Raw genomic sequence first — 23,670 nt, 5'->3', positions numbered from 1 at the left:
TGGCTGGTTGCATTTTCCATCTGCATTATACACTGGAATAGAACAAAGATGTATATTTATAGTCCTCAACGTTTCCATTTCAGGTGGTCTGAGTTACCATAAAACTAAAAGAAAGTTGGACTGTTGAGTTCTCAATTCTGTGAACTTTTTTTTTTCATTTCTAAGAAGAGAAACTCTTTATAAAGATTGCCTTTCTCTCACATTGTTGCTCCAGATGGGAGTGTCATTTGGGATAGAGCTCCTTTTTGGAATAGTCAGCTACTCTTCTGAGAAAAGTGAAATACTTGCTTTTCTTTTCCCTACTGTGATGTAATCAAACAGGTCTCTGTTTTGTGTAGAACAAGTCAGTTGTAAAAAACTTGGAAAAAAAATAGAGTATTTTGGATGTCAGGAAAGCCAAGTTGTCCCCCCTGGCCCTTTAAAAGAAAGATACTATAGTTTTAGGTAGAAAGCATCTTATAAGACTCTCCATTTGGGATTCTGGATTTAATGACCCTGAAATCAGTTATTATGAAGATAAAAAAAGCAAAGGGAACATTCCTACATATTTTAAGCACTAAGTAATTTTTTTTTTGCATTTGTAAATTGGATATCAAGCAAGCCCTTGTAATTACAGTCAGAAATGGATCTTGGGCATCCTTCCCCAGAACAGAACTCCTACTAAGGTACATTGAACTAAATTCCATTTCACAAAATGGCCCACAAAGACATTTGCTGATTTCCCAACCAATCTAGTCCAGGATCATTGATTCTCATGTGAGAGATGTGATTTTTCATATATAAAGTGATTAAACCAAGACTTTATTTTTTTCCTTTGAATGTAAAGGAAAATCCTTTTAGATAAATTTCTTTAAAAATCAAACAGAAATGTTCCTTAAAACAGGACAAATTCATATCTTCCTATTTAATTTGGGATTACAAAACAGAATTTATTCCATATTTAGAGAAATGGTTCCTGACTGAACTAAACCATGGCTGAAAATTTAGAAAACATTTTTACATGATTGCATGTGTAAAATCTGTTATCATATTGCTAACCATCTCATGGATAAAGGAGAAGAGGGAAAGTAATAGGGAGGGAGAGAATTTAGAACTCAAAATTTAAAACAATTTTAAACGAATGTTAAAATTCTCTTTACAGATAACTGGGAAAAATAAAATATTATTAAAAAAGAAAACTTTTAATTGATAAGCATTTACTAAGGGCCTACTATGTGCTAGGTATCATGCTAAAATGAAGAGATACCAAAAGTGGAGAATGCCATAGCAGATGTTTAAAGTTGTAAAGTATTTTGCTTTGTTTTCACTGGAAAATTATAATATTGCAGGGTGAGAGGGAGTGTAGGAGAGATTTCAAAAATCTCTAAGCAAATCTGAAAGTAAGAACCGTTTAAAGAATGTTAGAAACTTTCAAAAAGGAGATCACAAAAAAAAAAATTATTGATTGGATTGAATGGTTTCTTCCTCCCAAGGACAAGAAAAAAAATAGGTGGAGGTACATTAAAAATGGGACCAAAAATAAAATGCCATGACCACGAATCACATGATATTCTGATTGGGACATTCAAACACTCATCAAGTAATTGAACTCTAGTTAAACATAGATTTAGGAAATAAAACCCTTAGAGTCAAATTCAGTCTACCAGGAGCTCTGACTGCATACTGGTTTGCATTTTATGAAAGCAAGTTCATGCTTGTCTCATCAGAGAGGAGGGTAAGACAATCCTTATAAAATGGAAAAGTAAAATAAAAACTAGGTGGGAAAAATCCAGGAGATCTTTTCTTTCCTCAGAAAGCACACCTGGATAAAATTCCCAGTAGAACAGCTTCATTTCTGAAGCTCACTAACAAAGAACAATCCAAAGGACTCAGCATATGGGGAAAGGAAACACTCCCAGATGACTTGTTTGAACTTCTTGGGTCTGCCAATTAGGGCTGGTAATTATGCAGGAAGAGAGTGCCCTGGGAGAGTTTGGGCACCATTTGTTCTTTGGGTACCATTTGTTCTTTATTTTGGGGGCATGTAAGAACATTATACTCATATATTCTGGAGTGACCACGAGTTCCTATTTTTGAAAGACTTTCTTTTTCTCTCTTCCTTCTTTTCCCTTCACCAGCAATTTGCACCCCCCCTTTTTTTGGATGTGGAGAGAGGTATTAAATACTCTCATAGGATACATGTGGGAGTAGTTCCTAGGTAGAGATTCTAGGAATGGCTGGCCATTGCTACTTCTTTTTCCCTAGAAAAAGTGAATACCATGGAAATAGGTTTTAAACATTGATACATTACAACCCAGTAGAAATGCTTGTCAGCTTCAGGAGGGGTCGGGGAGGAAAGAGTGTGGGGGGGTAGGGATCATGAATCATGTAACTATGGAAAAATATTCTAAATTTTAAAAATTAAAACAAAAGAGATCATACCCTTGGGGGGGGGATTTTCTCCCCAGTTTGTAGTTTGCCTTACATAGATTTTGTGCAAAATATTTTAATTTAATATATTCAAAGTCATGTATTTTATGTCTTGCAATGTTCTCTATATCTTGTTTTCATTTAAAAATTTCCCTTATCCATAGGTCTGAGAAATAAGCTATTTTTTGCTACCCTTAAAAAAAAAGGTAGTGTATAGGTAGCCTTGCTCTAAAGATAGCAAGCAAATTTGTCATTCAACCATTCAGTTGTGTCAAACTCTTTGTGCCCCCATGGATCATATAGCATGACAATATTGGCCATGGGGTTTTCTTGGCCAAGATGCTAGAAAGATTTGCTATTTCCTTCTCCAGGAGGTTAAGTGACTTGCCCGGGGACACATAGAAGACTTTGGTTCTCCTTTCATGTCTCCTACTAATTAACATAAGTAAATTATTTAATTTCTCTGGACTCCAGTTTACTTATTTATAAAATAAAGAATCATAGGCTTGAGAACTGGAGGGGTCCTTAGAGGTCATCTAGTCCAAACTCCTCATTTTAGAGGAGAGAGTGAGGCTCAAAGTAGGAAGAAGGGAAGAAAAAGTATTTTGCCCAGGGTCACATAGATAATTAGTAAGCAGAATGGAAATTTAAACCCATGTCTTCTCATTCCAGATATTATCTTTTCTAACCTTAAATTTGATTCCTCTAAGATTATTCTGGATGGCACAATGGATAATATATTGAACCTGGAGTCAGGAATACCTGAGTTCAATTCAAGTCTCAGACACTCACTATCTCTATGACCCTGGGCAAGTCATACAATTTCTGTCTCAGTTTCCTCATCTGTAAAATAGGGATAATAATAGACCTACTTGCCAGGGTTGTTCTGAAGCTAAAAGTGGATAATATTTATATAAGCTTTAAACTTTAAAGCTTTAAAAGTACCATATGAAAACAAGCTAACTAGCAGCAGCAGCAAAATCATCCATCTATATAGGATGGCTCAAACAGGAAGAGAATGGAAACTGGGAGCCCACTGCAAGTGGATGGAGTCCTGGACTTAGAATCAGGAAGACTGAGTTTTTAATCTGTCCTTGGTTCATTATAACTTGTGACTACGGGAAAGTCACACTGAATTTCAAATACCTTGATTATAAAATGCAGATAATAATGCTCACGATTCCTGACTTAGATGATTTTCATGAAACTCAAATGAGATAACAGAAAACACTTTGCAAATCTTAAATTATTATTCAAATATTATCAACAATTAATAATGAAATGAATACAAAGGAGGGGGCAATTGTGAAAGATGTTATTGGTAAGACTTGTAAATGGGTTAAAAGGAGAGTAGAAGAGGAGTTTAATATTTTATTCTGGGAGACTTCATCAGGAAGGATGAAGATCGATATAATGTCTTTGGATTTATTGACTAGGAGATCATTGTTTACTCAGAAAGCAATATTTCAGTATAGTGGGGCCAGAAGTTTAGTTGCAAGGCATTGAATGAATGAGTATTAAGGAAAGGGATGTGGCAGAAAGTAGACTATCCCTACTTACCACTAAGAAGAAGAAGGAAGTGAAAAATAGTTTCTTGAAGATATAAAAGAGTCAAGAAAAAAATTTTCTTTTTGGCTTTTGTTTTTAGGTTTGGGGAGACTTCAGCATGTTTATAAGTAGAGGTAAAGCAATAAGCAGAGAAGAAGATTGAGAATGCTAGAGAACAAAGGATAATTGCTAAAATAAAGTCCTAAAGGAGCAATGAAAATCAAGGACAGAGACAAAGATTAACCTTGGTGAAGGAGAGGGACTCTTTATATAGCAACATGTATTATTAAGCACCGTCTTGTGCAAGGCTCTGTGGGTAAAGCAAAGATTGAGTAAGGCACAGTTCCTTCTCCCAAAGAATTTATGATCTAGGAAGATTTATGGTGGAGGCATGGAGCAGGATTAGGAGAAAAAGTTATAGAATAAGAAAAGCATACAGCACAAGTGATGCAAGATAGAATATGATATATTACAAGGGAGGTACATATAATACTACATATTATAAACAGTACTTAGGAGATGGTGAGACCACTCCTGAACCGCTGCTGGGGGTTGAGGGTGAGGATGAGAATTAGGGAACACTGCATGGAGGAGCTGACTGATCAGGGCACTGAAGGAGCCACTGACAGATTTTGAATAGGGGGAAGTCAAAAGAGAAGAGGTCAGGCTATTTTCTGAGAGTGAGGCAGGAAGGTTAGGACTGGAGGTTGGAAGAGAGTAGAAGATTTGAAATATGGGCTGCAGGGAGTGCTACAAAGGGAATCAACTAGATGAATCAAGGAGCAAGTCTATAGATGTAGGTGAAGTCAGCTAAAATGAATTTGTGATAGAAACAATGAACATCATCACGTCATTTTCTTCAGAAATACTTTTCCTTCACATCAGAGGCAGAGACAACAGAAGGCAGGATTCATCTGAGCTCAGAGATAGGAGAAAGCAGGTATGGTGGAAAGTTAATGGGGTAAAGGGATGTAGGGTACCAGCTAAATACTTTTGAAATGGATAATCATGAGAACCAGGGAGGCTAGTCAAAGTAAAGGACAGAAGGATAGGGAAAATGAGGAGGGCTTAAAACTAGGATGTCTCATCTCTTTTCCTCCTGGTATATAATAATATCCCCTGCAAAAAGAAGCTGAGTAACTATTTATCTGATATATTATAGTGGCAATTTATTTTCTGTATAGGTTGGATTAGAGGTCTGCTGAGAACTAAAATTCTGTATATAGTTTGTTTGCATATAGTTGTTTATATGTTGTCTTTCCAATGGACTGGGAACTTCTTGAGAACAGGGACTGTCTTTTTACCTTTCTTTGCATCCCTAGAACTTAGCACAGTGCCTGATATATGGTTAAGTGTTTAGTGAATGTTTAAAGCAGCTAAAGCTCACAGGTTTTTTCAGGCAGTTATAATAACAATTCAGTTTAATTCAATGGGAAATAAAGCAATGGAATGCATTTTAAATGCCAAAAAAATCAAAATAGTTGTGGCCATCAAGGAGTTATATCCTATGACGTATGGTCAACAGTAGAAGACCACTAATAATTGAGGTTATTAGGAAGAGAACATGCCCTATTTTTGTGAAAAGAGTAAGGTGGACAGCTAGAGTTTGCCACTGGTACTCTCACCATTTAGGAGAAAGCAAAGAAGCTTCTAGCACTTTGGGTAGATCCCTATGATGATTAAATGGGAGAGCATGGATAACGGTTACACATAATCGGTAAGTGTGGATAGATTGTGATTTTTATTTGTAAGAACGAGCATCCAAGTATCACTGAGAATATAGATCTACTTGAGTATATGGAGTAGGGGAAATAGCAACTGAGCTAAGCTTTAAAGGAAGAAAAATTCCAGAGGCAGAAGTGAAGAGGGAGTGCCTTCTAGGTGTAGAGTACACAGCTTGTACAAAAGAAGATGGATTGTCAAGGTTAGGAAATAGCCAATAGGTCAGTTAGAGTGAAATAGAGAATGCAATGAAAGGAAGTAATATGAATAAATCAGAGGTAGGAGGCAGATTATATAAAGCTTTAAATGCTTTGATGACAAGTTTTTATTTTAACCTAAAAGCAATTAGGAATCACTGAAAATTTTTGATAGGGGGAGACATATAGTCAGTTCTATGCTGTGTTAATATTATCTTAGGCATATTAATATTATTCTTTTATAGAAGTATTCCTCCTTATTTCTGTTATTATTCAAATTTGAGACTCAAAGAAATGGATTTATAAAAAACAAGCTGTTTATTCCAACCACTGAATACTTAAATTGGGGGAAGAAGGTAGGGAGAAAAAATAAGTTGGAGGGAAGGAGAAATAAGAGACTTGGGAGAGAGAAACAGGTCAGGAGCTTATAAATCAAATTTGATGTATTCAGTTTCATGAGACTACAAGCTGAGTCTCAAGAACATGACCTCAGCTAACCTTCTCTAGGGCATGTGGTTCAAAGCAGCAGAGTCTGTTAAAGACAGAAAAACAGTGACTTCATGGAAGACTGTACATATTTACTCAGAGGAATCATAGTGCTTTCAAAAAGGCAATAAAATGGCTTTACAGACTGGAAAAGTGAGGGCTTTTGCCAATGTAAAAATTTTAGTTTTGTCCTGAAAGACTGTCTCTCTAAGTCACTGAGAAAGTTCAAGAAAATCTTCTCCTAACAACTCTAATTACTACAAGGATTCAGATATACCTCAGATGAAATTATATCACTCAGAAGCCTGAGAGAGGATAACAAATTAGTTCATGAGGCAGATTTTAAGAGGAGATTGTGGTATTGTGGATAGAGGACAGGCCTCAGTCAGGAAGGCCTAGGTTCAAGTCCCAACTCTGATTCTGTCTATATGATTTTAGGCAAGTCTCTTAACCCTGCACTGTTCTAGGCAACTCTTCCCCCCCCCCCCTTTTTTTTTAAAACACTAACGTTCTGTCTTAGAATACTGTGTATTGGTTCCAAAGCAGAAGTGTGAGTGGTAAGGGCTAGGCAATGGGGGTAAGTGGTTTGCTTGGTGTCACAAAGGTAGGAAATGTTTGAGGCCAGGTTTGAACCCAGAGCTTCTTCTTCCAGGGCTTGCTCTCTATCCACTGAGGTACCTAGCTGCTAGCTGCCTCTTTCCAAAATTTAAAGCACTGAACAGGCATGGCACAGCATTGGCAAAAGGAATTTCATTAGATGTTCCCAATATCAAATGATATCACTGGTTCAAACTTCCTTTCACTCCAAAGAGAAGGCAAATATTAGTTCCTATGTCCCAACACTAGTTTTATAAAGATATTACACAGTATCAACTATCCCATTCCATTTTTAGAACTATTCTCCCCCTCGCATTTCCTTTCAACTGTGGCTTCTAATTAGAGTACTCTTTAAGGCAGCAATAGGTAAAATATTCACTGTGCTGGTGTAGGTAGAACAATGGGAGATTTCATAGCTCTTTTATTTTCTGCAGCCCAATATGTATTTTACAACATTTCAGTATTTTATTTCCCCCCCAATGACATGTAAAACAATTTTTTAAATTGGCTTTCTAAAATTTTGAGTTAATTTTTTTTAGTTCTCTCCCTCCCTCCTTCCCCCCCCCTTCCCAGAGACTATAATCAATTTGATATAAGTTATTTATATGCAATCATACAAAACATTTTCATATTGGTTATGTTGTGGAAGTTACTAATAAAAAAAAGAAATCCATGAGGAAAGTAAGGTGAAAATAGTGTGCTTCAATCTGCATTGAGACTCCTTCAATTCATTCTCTGGAGGTGGATACTATTTTTCATCATAAATCTTTCAGAACTTCCTTAAGATTATTGCATTGCTATAGAATAGCTGAGTCTTTCACAGTTGACCATAGTTCAACACTGTTGTTATTATGTTCTCTTGGTTCTATCCATTTCACTTTGCATCAGTTCTATTTTTTGTTGAATTCATCTTGCTTGCCATTTCTTATAGAACAATAGTATCCCAGTAAAATCATACATCATAATTCATTCAGCTATTTCCCAATGGATGGACATTCTCTCACTTTCCAATTCTTTGTCCATTCAAAAAGATGTGCCCTAAATATTTTTATACAAATAAGTCCTTTTCTCTTTTATGGATTTCTTTGGGTTATGGACCTAGTAGTGGTATTACTGTATCAAAAGGTATGCACGGTTTTATAGATTTTTGAGCAGAGCTCCAAATTTCTTTCTAGAATGGTTGGATCAGTTCACAACTCTACCAACAGCGCACTAATATCCCAATTTTCTCATGTACCCTCCAACATTTATCAATTTCCTTTTTCTGTCATATTAGTCAATCTATTAGGTATGAACTTGTATATTAGAGTTTTTAAAATTTGCATTTCTCATATTCCCATCAGGTGTAACCTCAGCAAGTCCAAATTTCCTTATCTGTAAAGTAAGGAGTTAAGACCAGCTGATCTTAGAAGTCTCTTATATCTCTAAATAATGTCACTTTGTGGTTATAAGAGGAAATAAACTTAAATAGCAAAGAAGAATCTCCAAATAGTGAGTTTTAGCACTTGAATTTGGAATCTGCCTGTAGAAGAAGGTTAAATAATCTCCTGCACATGCTTCTATAAACTGGATAAATGTCCATCCTGTTGTTTTACATGGAGAAAACGGTATAGATTAAATGTTCTTTGAAAGATTAGAATCTGAAGATTCTCTAAGCTCAGTCTGATAGACTCAGGATACAGAATGAAATAGATAGTTTGGTCATGGTCAACAAGGGAATTTGTTATACTTTGTCATATTTGTAGCAAGGATTTTTTCTTTTAAATTGAGGGGACTGGGAGGGAAAGAAAATACATTTAACTGGAAACAAAAATGAAACTCTTTAAAAAAAAGGTGTAAAACCTCACCACTCTCCCTAAAGAGTGATCCAACTTATTACAGGGATTGATTAAAAAAATTTCTCAGTTTCCAGACTCAAATAATAATAGGAAGTAAAATTATTTTAAAAATGTATTATTGTCTAATAACAAATCTTTCATAAAAACAAATATGGAAAAGAGGAGAATAAGAAAGATACAACTTAGAGTCCAGAACATATTTAAAAGGATGAATGAATGAATGATTAAGTATTCATCATGTGCTTACAAAGCACTGTGCTAAGTGCTGGGGATACAAACAGATAAGTAAGACAGCCCATGCTGTCAAGGTGTTCATAGCCTAGATAAATGGAAGGAGATAGTTATATAATGTAATCCCTCTATAAAGTTGGTATTGGGACCCAGGGCCAACACTTGCCTTTTAGACTAATTATGTTATCCTCTATAAGGACTATCCACTACAATTCCTAGTAATGTCTTTTGTGGGATATATTTTCACCTTTGGTACATCCCTATCTTTGCAAGCTTTGTAATAAGGAGCCTTGTTAATAGCGGGTTTTACTCTCCTTTTAAACTCATTAAAATTAAGGCATTGACTACAAAGACTGTTTCCCATTCTGACAGTTCTATCTGATCTCAAGGAAGCATAATTGTATAAAGCAATTAAGCTAATAAGGTTTCCTTTTAGGAGCCTGAGAACACTGAATATTTCTATCAATAGTTGGATTTGGCTGTTATGTAAGTCTAAAATGACCTTCTAACTTCATTAGATTTCATACTCCAATCAAGGAGAAGAGAGGTGACTTTTATGTTAAGCAGATATAATGTTAGGGAACCTGATGGGAAGGGCAAATGCTCTATTTTATTAAGCCTTAGAAGACCTTTTAAATAGATAGAAAACAGAATTTTATATCCATTTCTTTCAACACAGAATTGTCATGACTTTTTCTATGTGTAAGCCCATATAAAATAGGATCATAAGATTGCAGATTTAGAGCTGAAAGGGTCCTAGGAGGTTATTTAGTTCAATTCCCTCATTCTGGATATGAGCAGAGATTCCCTGGATAATTTCTATTTTCTAAGGGAGAGAAAAGGGAAACCTGAACTTAGTCAGATGGTATGAGAGAGGAGAGGAGACTGGAATTTATAGACATTATATGCCGCTTTCCTCGGCTACTACCTCTTGGCCCTGAAGACCGGTGGTGAACTGTAAAAAGAGAAGAGGCTGAGATGCTAAGACAGACTGTAGCCAAACTATTTAGAAGCCACACAGAATGAAAAACAGTGGTTAGAGTAATTTCTGTTGCTGAGAAGAGAACTGGTTAAGTTTCCCATCATTTTCATTACTGACTTTTGATCTCAGAGAGCTCAGTGAGCTATTCTTTGGAAGAAGTGAACTACTACTTTATTTCCCTGGAAACAAATAAGGGATCAGAGCAGCAAAAGACATGTCATTGATCTGAATACATATTTTAATGGTTTCCCCAAGGCTGAAATAACATATAATTTGGGATAAATGCTTAGACATTCTATCATTCTATTAGCCAATTCTACCATATTGAATAAAGGGAAAAAATCATATCCTAAGGGAGGTGCTAGAAACAACTGCCTCTACCCTCACAAAACTGGGAACTAATTAAGATGGAGATGCTTGCTCTCATTTCCCAACTTTCTATCTTTCTTTCCCACAGACTATTAGGTGTATAATACCACTACTGCTAGATACAAAGGAGGAAACTGAGGGTCAGAGATTTAAATGACTTGCCAAAGGTTGCACAGGGCGAAGAACTGGGATTTGAACTTCATTCCAATTGGCTTCCTAAATATCTATCCATTAAGTCTACCTAACAGCTTACATTTATACATGCAAAATTTAACATTTAAGAAAGCACTTTCCTGCTGTGAGGCAGGCAATGCAAATATGTGTATATTTTGGATTAGGAAACTCAGGTGACCTGCCTAAAGCCATACAGTTACTAAGTGTCAGAGATGGAATTTGTATTCAAGTATCTTCTAATTCCAAGCCTAATGTTTAGCCCACCATATCAAGCTGTTATCTATGGGTTGGCCCAAGTGGGGGAGAGGGGAGGGGGAAAGGAGGAAAAGAAGAAGAAGAAGAAGAAGAAGAAGAAGAAGAAGAAGAAGAAGAAGAAGAAGAAGAAGAAGAAGAAGAAGAAGAAGAAGAAGAAGAAGAAGAAGAAGAAGAAGAAGAAGAAGAAGAAGAAGGAGAAGGAGAAGGAGAAGGAGAAGGAGAAGGAGAAGGAGAAGGAGAAGGAGAAGGAGAAGGAGAAGGAGAAGGAGAAGGAGAAGGAGAAGGAGAAGGAGAAGGAGAAGGAGAAGGAGAAGGAGAAGGAGAAGGAGAAGGAGAAGGAGAAGGAGAAGGAGAAGGAGAAGGAGAAGGAGAAGAGGAGGAAGAAGAGGGAGAGAGGGAGAGGGAGAGGGAGAGGGAGAGAGAGAGAGAGAGAGAGAGAAAGAGAGAGAGAGAGAGAGAGATAGAGAGATAGAGAGAGAGAGAGAGAGAGAGAGAGAGAGAGAGAGAGAGAGAGAGAGAGAGAGAGAGAGAGAGAGAGAGAGAGAGAGAGAGAGCTCTTTTTTAGCATACTTGGCTTACTGGCATCCTCATTTCTGCTCACTTCCCACCTCTACACTTCCTGTGGTTGACTGGGGGTGGGTGGGGATATGAACTGACTACCTTTGCCATAGCTACTTCCCAGCTAAACCTTATGTGGTAATGGAGGGTTGATGCATATGAGTTACTGGTGGGGTTGTTGAGAAAGAGGGAGGTACTTGGGGTGAAAATCAGACCTAATTCTGAGGAACTGAATCAATTTTGTAGGCAGAAACATGGATCTGATTCAAAGCTGAATTAGATGGAAAACCATTAAAAGGGGACAGGGGGATGACCCTGAAAAGACTATGACTAGCACTGGCAAAATAAATGAGAATTCCCATAAGTAGGTTATTGTACAGAATGGTGGAATGTGATTTCTGATGTGCTAATAGAATGAAAGGAAGTCTACCATGATAAATTAGATTGAGATGGAAATTGGTAGGCAGAGCTAGGAATGCTATCTCTGCAACTTTCATTAGCAATAAAGGAGAGCAGCTTTTCTTCTTCTGGCCTCCCTCTGCAGATTAGTTCAGACATGAGGGGAGAGGGCAGTAGCCAGGGCAGGCACAGTAGAGTCTGTGGTTGCTTCTATAACCGAGACTTCCTCTGCCTGTGAGCCAGGGCAAAAGCTGAGGCTACCTGCTCTCCCTAAGGAAGAGACTAGACCAAAAGTTATATAGTAGGCAAGTTTCTGCTTAATGTAAGGAAGGTTGTCTGAATAATTTGAGCCATTTCAAACTGGAATGGGTTCCCCATTACTGGAAGTGTTTAATCATATTCTGGATTATAACTGGCTGCTGGGGCTGTTGATTCCTGTGCTGAATTGTAGGTTAGTCTACTAAATAACCTCCAATAAGATTCTATTGTACATTTTTCTTCTTTTCAAAGACTCAGAATTACAAAAACTTGAAGCTGAAAGGATCTCAGCAGCCATCTAATTCAATCCATAATCTAGAAGGTAATACCACATTTTAGTGTTTGCTTGAAAACTTTTATAGTGAGACAGAACCTATTTCAACTGGAGGCAATCCCTTCCACTTTTGGACAACTGTAATTATTTTTTAAATGGGTTTCAATATTTCATTTCCCCCATTATACTTAAAAACAATTTTTAACGTGTTTTTTGGAAATTGGAGTCTTTGATTCTTTTTCTTCCTCCTTTTCCCCCCTCACTGAGATGGCAAGCATACCTTTAATTTTTTAAGATGTTTTTACTTGATATAAAACCTAAACATGCCTCTTTGCTCTGCACTGTCTGCTGCTTCTGATTCTGCCTTAGGTTCCAATGCGAGAATTTGTTTTGCATGATTATGCTTATATTATACATTATAGATTTCTAGTGCCTTTCCCTCTGTAATTACATTCCCAATTACCTAGCTACTCTATGGGTATGTACATATGTGTGTATATGTATATTTATTGTATATGTACATATGTATATATATACTGTTTGTGTATGTACACACATATCCATTTATATAATAACTTCTCCATTAAAACATCAACTCCTTGTGGCCAGGAATGGTGACTGCTTTTCTTTGTGCCCCTAAACTTAGCACAGAGCTTATATGCATATATGGATACATATACAATATGCTTGTTGACTGACTGATGGCCATAATCAGACAGAAGCAAATGTTTCCCAAACCACAAACCTGAAGTTGACCCATCTCAATAAACTCCAGGAGCTCCCTATTACCTTTCTGATCAAATATAAAATCCTTTGCTTGGTTTTTAAAGACTTTTACCACCTGACCTTTTCCTCCCTTTCTTATCTTTTATTTTACTCCCTTCCAAGATCTGGTGACACTGACCTCCTTGCCATTCCTTAATAATGACATTGAACACGACATCTCCCCACTTGGGTATTTTTACTGGCTGTCTCCATCCCTTGGAACTTTCCTCTCTTTAGCTTCACTTTGTAGCTTCCTTCAAGTCTCAGCTAAGTTCCTATTTTCTGTAAGAAGTCTTTCTTGCTTCTTAATTATAGTGCCTTCTCTTTGTGATTACCATTTGATTTATCCTGTATCTATCTTTTTTGTAAATAGTTTGTATATTATTATCTCCCTCAATATAGTTCTGGAGAGAGAGCAGGGGCTATGTTTTGTTTGTTTGCTTATTCCTGTCTTTTGTGTTTGAGCACTTAGTACAGTGCCTGGCACATAGGAGGTGCTTAATAAATGCAACTTAAAATTCTTACCTTCTGTCTTAGAATAGATACTAAGTTATCAATTCCAAGGCAGAAGAGTGGTAAGGGCAAGGCAATTGAGGTTAAGTGACTTGCCCTGGGTCAGAGATGTAGGAAGTATCTAAGTTGAAATTTGAACCCAGGTCCTCCCATTTTCCTGATCTGGTCCTCTATCCACTGAACCACCTAGCTGCCCCTTGATAAATTCATTTTAACTGACTTGACATCCTCTTTGATTAAGTAATACTGGGATTCTTGCTTACATATGATACTCTCATCTCTCACCTCCATGACTTTTACTATCTGACAGGCCTGGGATACTCTTCCTTTCTCTTCTTTCCCTCTTGCTACCTTGACTCAATTCTAATCCCACCTTTTGCAGGAGATCTTTCTAGCTTCTCCTAATCCCCCACTGTGAGTGTCTTCCCTCTGAGACTCTTTTCTTTCTACATTGTATATTCCTTGTAGCTACAACGTTTTATACATTGTCTCTTTCCTTCTAAATCCCCTGAACTTTTTTTTTCTTGCTTACTCAGTTATTTAGCATAGTGTCTGAAACATAGTAAATGTTTATTGACTGACTGTCTGATTACAAGCCACATTGGACTTGATTGGGAAGCAAATTGATTTTTGTTAAGAGCATAGAGCCTGCTCAAGTGGATCTTTGGTGGTGTGGTTATTACTAAGGGCTGGGGCTGCTTTTGTTTTGTGAGCACTAATTAGCTAGTCTGTCATGTATTTTCATTATATCAGACAAATATTGCAATCTGCAATAATGCATTTCTGGAACTACACGGTACTGTGTATTTCATTTCATCTAATGCAATCCTGGGCAGTATCCTGTTTACTGTCTTTGCTGCAGCTGTGTTCATACCGAAAGCCTCAGGGGAAATTTTCTGCAGTAAATCTCAGATGACGTATGTGGTCAGGACACAGCAGTCCTTTCACATGGCATATTGTCAGTCTCTGAGTGCTTTAATTTGGGATCCATTATTCCTCATTTACCTTCCAGTATCATGGCAGCCACTTTTCAGGCTAGATGCTCTAGCCTGCTATTCTAGTATCCCTGCTCACCTCCAATCATGTGGTCATTATTCTGGCCACCTTGGAGTTGGTATCTTGTTATCAGTGCTTGAATCATATTTAAGCTAATCCACTCCATTGCTTTTGACTTAAAAAAAAAACCCCAAAGGCTAGGGATAGAAAAGCCTTAAAGGAACACTTAAGGCTATGCTCTTGTGTAACTCCTTTTAGTGTCTTTATGACAAACTCCAATAACTGGGACTAAAATCAACCAATCACAAGCATTTTTATTAAGGGCATGTCATATGTTGGACAAGTACATATTTAAGCATATATAGGACCAATATGGGCAGTTAAATAGCACACTGGATTTGGCTTTATCAAGACACATTCATCTTCCTAAGTTCAAATCTGGCCCTGGACACTTACTATGTGGATACCTCAGTTTCCTCATCTGCAAATTGAAATGGAGAAGGACATGGCAAACCATTCCAGTATCTTTGCCAAGAAAATCCCAAAATGGGGTCACAAAGAGGCACAACTGAAATGATTGAATAAAAATGAAATAATTAATACAAAGAGAATACATGAAAACAAGTACCAGGTAGTCAGTAAGTGGGACCACTAACAACTGGAGCAGATGGAGAGGTAGGAAATCAGGGAAGTCATCATAGAGAAGGAGGTGCTTGAGCTATTTTATTTTGAAGAAAGAAATTCTGTAAGGTAGAGGTAAAGAAGGAGGGTATTCCAAACATGGTTTATAGTCAGGGAAAAGCTTAGACATAGAAAATAGAGGGTTATCTATGAGGAACAGAGAAAGCCAGTCTGATTTGACTGCAGAGTGTGGGGAAGCAAGAGTAATGAATAATGAAACTGGAAAGATGGGTTGGGGATGGCTATAAAACACTTTAGAAATTAAAAAGAAAAGTTTTAATTTTATCCTAAAGGCAATAAGGGAGGCCACTGAAGTTTACTGAGTAAGAAAGTAGCACAACCAAAGAAAATAATATGATCTGTTTTTTCTTTGCCCTATCATTTATTTCAGCTTTAGGAAATGTCACCCTTCATTTAAGCTGCCTGGGATCCTAAAGAGAAGTTGAGTATGCAAGTACTAAGGAAGGATTATATCCCCAATCAGTCTCCTTTTCTTTGCTAGAAGTTATGTGATTTTCCTAGTAGTCCTTATAGATTTGAAACTCAATTCAGCTAATGAAAATTGTTGGGGGAAATCATTTGTATGAAAATGAAGTGAGAGTAGGGAGAGAAGTGACAAAGAGAACACATAAAAGAAACTGAAGAGTACACAATGATGAAGACCTATCCTAATACGGTACCAGTGAATTCCTCCCACTTTTGTGTCACTTTTGAATCAAACTTAACCTCAGGTGAAATGCTTTAAACCTTTTTAAAACTGCAAAAAGGTCACTCATGTAATTAGCATTAAAGGTGGGACTTACACCCAATTCTTCTGATACCAGAGAGAAGGTTCTTTTGTACAGTTTGATACTACCCAGCTTTGCTCTTCTCTTTCTAATCCTTTGCCCATATATTTATCTTTTTCATTGGTCTTCATCTTCTTTCTAGATTCCCAAAGTGGGCATCATTCAAGGTTATATCCTTGATTTCTCTTTTCTCATTACATGATTTTGCTAATGGATCTCATTGCTTTCATAGTTTTGATGATCTCTTTCTATGGAGACATCAATAAATTGTTCTCTCCAGTCATAATCTCATCCCAGGGCACTAGCCCTGTATTTCCAGGTGGTCATGTCCAATTCAACTCCAAATTTAACTGAATTCCTCTCCAAAACCTCCCTGTTCCCTAGCATCTCCTTTTCTCTCAATATGGCAGCATCCAGGCTTAAAACCTCAGAGCAATGAAAGGTTCTTTTTTCTCCTTCACTCTTCAGCCCCAACATATATAATCACACTATCGATTCAATTCTCTATATGAGGGGATTGTGGGAATTGAGTGAACCACACTGACCCTATCTTGTGACTCAGTTCTGGAACTAGATTAGTTCCCTTTCTGTTCAAGTATGGGTCTAATTCAATTTCTGTCTTGTAAAAAAAACTTATACATTTATAGGAATCATGAGAAAATCTTATTGCATTGCTTTGAATCTAGACCTGCATTGCTGGGAAATTGGACCACTTCTACCTATTGCTTAGAGACCTTTAACTAAGAACCTAGGTTATGCCAACCAGAAACCCAGTGGGATCTAAAGACTACTGCAAGGAGTTTTCTCATGAATAAATATCTCAAGCAACCTATATGTCTTATTTGAAAACTGATCCTGTTCTAGCCAATTTTTTGTTTTTGTTTCCATGTTCCTTTGAATACAGATACTTGGGGCACTTTCATTTCCCGATTTCAGGAAATTGTATCTATTTACTCTCTCTCCCAACTCAGAAAATCCATAATCTTTTCTCCATTTAGAAATCAGATTACCCAATCTTTTATCTTGGCTTATATCTTGCCAATTGTTTTCTTTTAATGCATAAATCTGTCTCTCCCTATATTTGGGGTCTGATGCCAAGCTGAGGAGGTCTGGTCCCAATTTGTTATTCAACTGACATACATTGCTTGATAAATCAATAAACCTTTGTTTCCTCAGCAATTTCAGATTTTACCTTCATTGTCACCACCCTAGTTTAAGCCCTCATCTCTGGCCAGGACTATTCTAATCACTTCCTTCCCATCTTGCCTTCCTACTTTATTTTTCTCACAACTCTGATCCAGCATCATTTACATGATATTCATGTAAATTTTCTGAAATCCTTATTGTTATTAATACTACAGTAAGAAGGATAGGGAAGCTGAGCTATGGGGTGGGGCTTCCAGTAAAAAAACAATGAGGGCCACAATCACCAGGTTGATGCTGTAGGCTGGTGTATTACATGGCAGATGCTGAACTAAATGTACTAGAAGGAAGAGGAGAGAGAACCATGTGACATCTATTTATGCCTGAGCAGTATAGGATTTCCCCTTGAGGTAGAGTCTGTTGCTTTTGGGTGACTTGTGCCACCTTGGCATTTTCCTATGTTATGGCTAACCCTGGGGAAATTTTGTTTTTACTGGTTCTGGCTTGGAGAACAATGTTCTAGCTAGACTGGCTCATCTGCTATTATCCAAACTTGGCAGTCCATCTCCTATCTCCATGCTATATCAAAGATAGTACCCTATTTTATTTCTGGAACACACTGTCTTGTCACCATCCTGGCTTCCTTCAAGGGTTAGCTCAGCAACCACCTTTTAAGCGAAATCTTTTCTGAACCTTCTAGTCTTCCTTTCCTCTCTTCAACTTAACTTGTATTTACTTATGTGTTTACATGCTATTCTTAGGAAATGTAGGCTCCTTCTGATCCAATACAACAGGTATCTATTAAGCATCCCCTAAATCAGTCAATGAACATTTATTAAATGCCTACTCTAAGCACTAAGAATACAAAGAAAGTGAAAGTAAAGACAATCTCAGTTCTGAAATAGTTCACAATCTAATGGGGGAGACAACATGTACAAACAAACTGGAGCTAGCCTGGCTTACCAGCTATTTTCCAATCTTGTCGCTCTATCTCATCCCTCTGCTTTTGCAAAGGCAGTATGCCTCTTTTATATAGCACTAAATGTGAAAGGAAGGGTCTGTTTTTTGTTTATATCTTAGAATTATTCATAATATTGCATATATGGTGTTGTTTTTTCCTTCTCTCCCCAGCTCAATTAAGGAGTCATGAGAAGGAATTACAGAAGAAGTGTTAGTATTAGCAAGGTGTTGCTATACTGTCATCCCTTTGCAAAGTACAAATACCCTTTTTTAATGAGAAGGGAACAACTTTTATTAGACAAACAATGATGGGTCATAATTCTTGCAAAATACAATCGAGGTGGAGTCAGTACAAACGAGAATTTGAAAGTTAAAGAAACTACTGGGGGTCAGAAGAGTGGACTAGGGGGGAAGGGAGAAGGGGATAGCCATGGTGCTTTGTAGCAGAATTGCACACTGAGAAAGAAGCACCTCCATCTAGCAAAGTAATTTGAGAGTTCATGGCACAAGTGAGGAGGCACACTCTCCAGCCATACACTGACACTGAGAATCAGTCATTTAAGACCATGGCAACTCTAAGGAGCATGACCTCTCTGTCAAAAAAAGAGAGCCAGCCATGGGCTCAAAGGAGAGTCAGACCTGTCAATCAAGAGTTGGGCTGCAGATAGGACTATAAAAGGAAATAGAAGCTTTCCTGGTTTGGCAGCATCAGAAGACTGAATAACCTTGACCACATGTGTTTCTTATGTGTGTTTCCCTACTATGGTACTCTTAAGGTTGTGCCCACTATTCCCATATATATATATCTGTGAGGGAGAATTTCCCAGGTTTATGGAAGAGGAATGATTTTTACCTGATGTTTTTACTATGCCAACTTAATGAATACCTTTGCTAAGACTCAACGTGTACACGGTTGGCCTGTTAGTGGGAAGCATATGGGTAGAGGAAAGAAGAAAAACCCTCATATGATTGACGTGCTTGGTTTTTTTTTACTTAACTGGCCTCTGGCTTCCATCCTACCCTGAATCAAATGGACTGAACTGCATTTTTCAAGAATCACCTGGAGTTATGGTCCATTATTGTTTATTCAATCAGAAAGAGAGAGGTGTTCATACTAGTAAAGGGATAATAGGGTGTCAACACCTTTTAAACACTTTAGCACCTCATTATCTATGATTACATCCTGTGACTAATAGCTGTTGAACTGAGGCAGGGGTAAGGAGATAGGACGCTAAACTGAATCTATACCATCTAATATTACTTATGCCTTACACATTGTAGGTTTGTAACAAATGTATAATTTTTTTAAAAATGAAAAACCCTGAAGGGTTTGGAAGGTGTATTTAAAACACCTTTGGAAGCCTTCCCTATTTTCTAGGATAGACTATTTATTAACAGGGCAGCTAGCTGAAGCAGTGGATAGAGTGCTGGGTCTGGAGTCAGGAAGACTCATCTTCCTGAGTTCAAACAAAGCCCAAGAGAATTATTAAGTGACCCTGGGCAAGTCACTTAACTGTTTGCCTCATCTGTAAAATAAGCTGGAGAAGGAAATGGCAAACCACTCTAATATCTCTGCCAAGAAAACCCCAAATAGAGTCATGAAGAGTTGGATGTGACTGAACACAGACCAGTATCAGGTCACTATCACATCACTGCTCTCTTCCAAGTTTCACTGATACATCATTACTTCCAGAATAAAGAATAAATTCCTTATTTTTCCATCCAAGGTCCTCTATAATCAACATATTCTTCTAGCTTTATGACATATTCCGATATGACTCCCACCTGGAATACTTTTTTGTTCCCCTTCCTGCTCTCTCTTATCTTTGCTTTTATTAATGTCAACCCCTGCCCTATCTTTAGGTGCCATGAAGCCATTTTTGATTCCTGTCTTCTTCCTACCCCCTACCCCAAAGGGAAGTGAGATATCATTGTACTTTGGGTTTTTCCCTTTGCAATGAATGATGCTGTCTTTTATTATATAATTCTTCATGTCCATATCTTATGCTCTCTATTGGACTTGATGCTCCTCAAAGGTATGCACTGTGGTCTTATTTTGTTGTACAAGCACCCAGATACTGTGAATGAATCTATTAGGGTCTTAAGAAAAATGATGAACCAAATTAAGTCCTGGGTTAGACATACAGTATTCTCCAAGACCATAAACATGTAGGGCTTTGATATGATTTATGAGGAAACTACCATTAATGTCAAATAGGGTTTTAACTCCTTTCAGAGTTACAGGATTACATATGTATGATTTCCTTATAAGCAGAACATGTCAGTCTTGCTAAAGACTTGCAGTGTTTGCATATTAATAAGCACATTTTGCTGGGACTCAGGATCATTTTCCATCTTATTTCTCTTCATATGACTATAATCAGGCCTCAAACCCTTCGACTCTCAATTATGAAGAGGCTATATAATTTTAAAATTATACCCTTCTCCAGCCTTGTCTCCCATTTTTCTTTTTAAAGTGGGAAATGGGGGGGGGGGGAGCTGGATGGCTCAGTAGATTGAGAGCCAGGCCTAGAAGCAGGAGGTCCTGGGTTCAAATTTGGCCTCAGAAATTCCCTACATTTGTGACACCAGGCTAATCTCTTACCCTCCATTGTCTAGCCCTTACCACTCTTCTGCCTTGGAATCAATGCACAGTATTGATTCCAAGATGGAAGGTAAGGGTTTTAATTAAAAAAAAATGAAGTGGGAAATGGAGAGCATGAGATAAGCAATGTTTCTTTGAATAGTTATCATAAAAATTCTACCAGAGGAGATATTTGAAGTAGGTGGTTAGAGACAGTTTGGGAACTCTTTGTAGATTATATTTTTCTCTCTATTTATCTGATTGCACAATTTTTGTAAATAATAGTACAGATGTAGCCTTTCGCTAAACTTTAGTAACATTTTTGATGCAATCAAATTTTCTATTTTCTGCATGGTTAAATATTAAAAACACTGAAAATTTTCCCTTTGATGACAAGTTTATAAAGGGCTAGAGGGCTGATTAAAGGTGATCCAAGAATAGGAATTACTCCTAAAGGAAATCTACCAAGAGAGTACACCAAACTCCTCTTTCATTACCCTTATTTAATCCAACCACCTGTGAGAGCACAAAGATGTTGACTTAAGAGAAGACTGGAGGAGCTAAGTTATTTTCACAGGACATGACTTAGAAAACTGGCATTTATCCCTTAAGCATGTCAAAGTCCCGGCCTCCCAAATGCAGACTAGATATATATGGCCCTTTCTTATTCATTTTTAGCAGCTGAGAATGTCAACATAACACTGTTCTAATCTGGAAGTTCTATGCAAACAAGTTCACTTTCCACCAAGACAGAGCACTCTACCATATCCATTGTATCTTCCCTCCGGTTTAGAGATTTAAAAGAATCTATTCTCAAAGTGCCTAAAATAGCATTATAGTCATGTGTTTAAGGAACAATAGCAAAGGGATCAGCAACAGTAGGCATTTAGCACTCACTCAGTTTTCTATTCTTAAATAAAAAAAATATGATTTAAACAAATATTCTTTCAGAAAGGTAATCTATCATGATTTTTACTCAATAGTTATTGGCTGAATTAATTAACATACTCAAAACTATCCTCTATCTTGTTCAGATGATGTCTAAAAACATCAAATAACATGAAGATATTTTCTTTTTATTCATTTTATTTTCAAGCTTCTATTTGATAGGCCTAGTTCAAATTCATCTTATATTTTTCTTATATTAGGCAATATAAATGCAGGTAGCATTAGCAAGGTAGCATAGAAGAAAGAGCAATGGGACTTGGAGCCTAAAAGTTCTAAGTTCAAAACTAGTCTCAGATATGTATTAGTTCTGTCACCTTGGGCACGTTACTTAACCTTTGTCTGCCTCAGCTTCAGGGATCATTTGAGAGCACCAACTTTTTTAGGGATGTCATCAGGATCAAATGAGACAATGTTTGTAACATCCTTAGCATAGTACCTGGCATATGGTGGGTGCTTGATAAGTGCTATTCCCTCCCTTATTGCTTACTTCCCATTAGGCGCTAATTACCAGGCTTATAAACAGAAGTAAATGTATATATGGATCTTCAGATCTGGGAGTCTGGAGAATAGAGGAAAAGAGAACATCCAAGTAATTTTCCACCTGGGTACATTATTAAGATTGTGAGGGTACACTTTTGGATGTGAGGGTAACTCTATGGAAGTTCTTGTTTATCTTATTTCATTGTAAAGGAAGAGAAACTCTTAAAATCACAAAGATTTTACCCAAGTGCTTCTTCCAAGGAGCCCCAAATGTCCTCAAAACAGTTTGTTAGTTCTCAAAATGACTTCATGGAATGTTATAAAATAATTTTATTTCAATTATGCAATTATGTGAGGAGACACAGAGTGCAAATGACTAACCAAAGTCCTTCTCAAGGATGTCAGGGTACAGCTACTCTACTTTCTGGGCTTATAGTTTCTTGCTTTTCTTGCTATCCCCTTCTTATTTATGCTAGACCCTACAAAGGCCTGTTTACAAAGCCTTTTTAAGGTACATCAGATACAGGAAGATTTTAGAACATTAATCAAGAAAGCTGAGAGCACATGAAAGTTGGAAAAGCACCATCAGCAAACTCTTCATGCAATAATTTTATTTTCTCAAAAAATAATGTGAGCATGCAGGAAATAATCTCTAAAACATAACAATGACATTTAAAGGAAATAACCAATCACCCTTTGAATCCAGGAGAGGGAGGAGGAGAAGGTGGGGGAAAGTTTTCCATTTAAAAAAAGAAAAAAGATCCAGTAGATACATATTTTAGGAACACAGATCTTATGTCTGGAGAAAGCCCTGGGAACTTCCATCAGAAAGTCTGTAAAGAAAGAAAAATAAGAAGTAACTCATCCTCCTAAGAGCAAGAGTCAGAGCTTAGATGAAAAAGTCAAGGACAGAGAACAGCAAAGCAGAGGAGATACAGTTTTTCCTTTTTTGAAGGATAGGAAATGATAGGAAATACCCTGTTGATAGACTGCTCTTGCATCACATACATGACAATTTTCTGATAAAGTTTTTCTTTCACCTTTCTGAGTCTATGAAATGATTTCTGCTCATCTCCCCCTTCTTAAAAAAGCTGATTTGATAGATGACATAGTAAGTAGGATAAGTTCGAGGAATGAGGCACCTCTTAAAATGAGTGCCAGTATTCAAAGAGGGGTGCTAAAGGAATGGAACTGAAGAAGTCATCAAAAAATCAATCTAGTATGGGGGTTTGGAAAATAATGTCTATTACCAAGAGTGAGTTGGTAACAGGTGGATGAAGAAGTGGTATCTAGGGGAGGGAGGGGCAGCTGAAGCAGGAGAAAATGCCTGTGAAACATAGAGGGAAAGGCAATTCCCACCTGCTACATGAATTCAGATGGAAACAGGGGTGGCTAAGAAACCCTGCTAGGTTAGAACCAATGACTAGTATTATCCTACTAATCAAATGAATTGATGTTTGTAAAGTGCTTAGAATAGTGCCTGGCAAATAGTAGATGCTTAATAAATGCTTATTT

At 37.3% G+C, this 23,670-nt stretch overlaps 1 protein-coding gene across 2 annotated transcripts in view; it reads right to left on the bottom strand.

Moving 5' to 3' along the window:
* Positions 1–23,670, bottom strand: part of PRKCH (protein kinase C eta) — a 286,419-nt gene that overhangs the window by 3,617 nt on the left and 259,132 nt on the right. Inside the window, exon 13 of one of the 2 annotated variants that reach the window (XM_007472981.3) lies at positions 22,239–22,988. The exons of the other annotated variant lie outside the window; for it this stretch is intronic. Within the exon in view, the coding sequence (XP_007473043.2) occupies positions 22,980–22,988 (9 nt within the window). The 3' untranslated portion in view covers positions 22,239–22,979. Of the gene's footprint in view, positions 1–22,238; positions 22,989–23,670 lie in introns of those variants that run through there. 2 annotated transcript variants of the gene reach the window in all.

The sequence above is a fragment of the Monodelphis domestica genome, chromosome 1, assembly GCF_027887165.1.
Source record: "Monodelphis domestica isolate mMonDom1 chromosome 1, mMonDom1.pri, whole genome shotgun sequence".
NCBI lineage: Eukaryota > Metazoa > Chordata > Mammalia > Didelphimorphia > Didelphidae > Monodelphis > Monodelphis domestica.
Note: the sequence above shows the minus strand (reverse complement) of the source record. Positions and strands in the feature narration are given on the sequence as shown.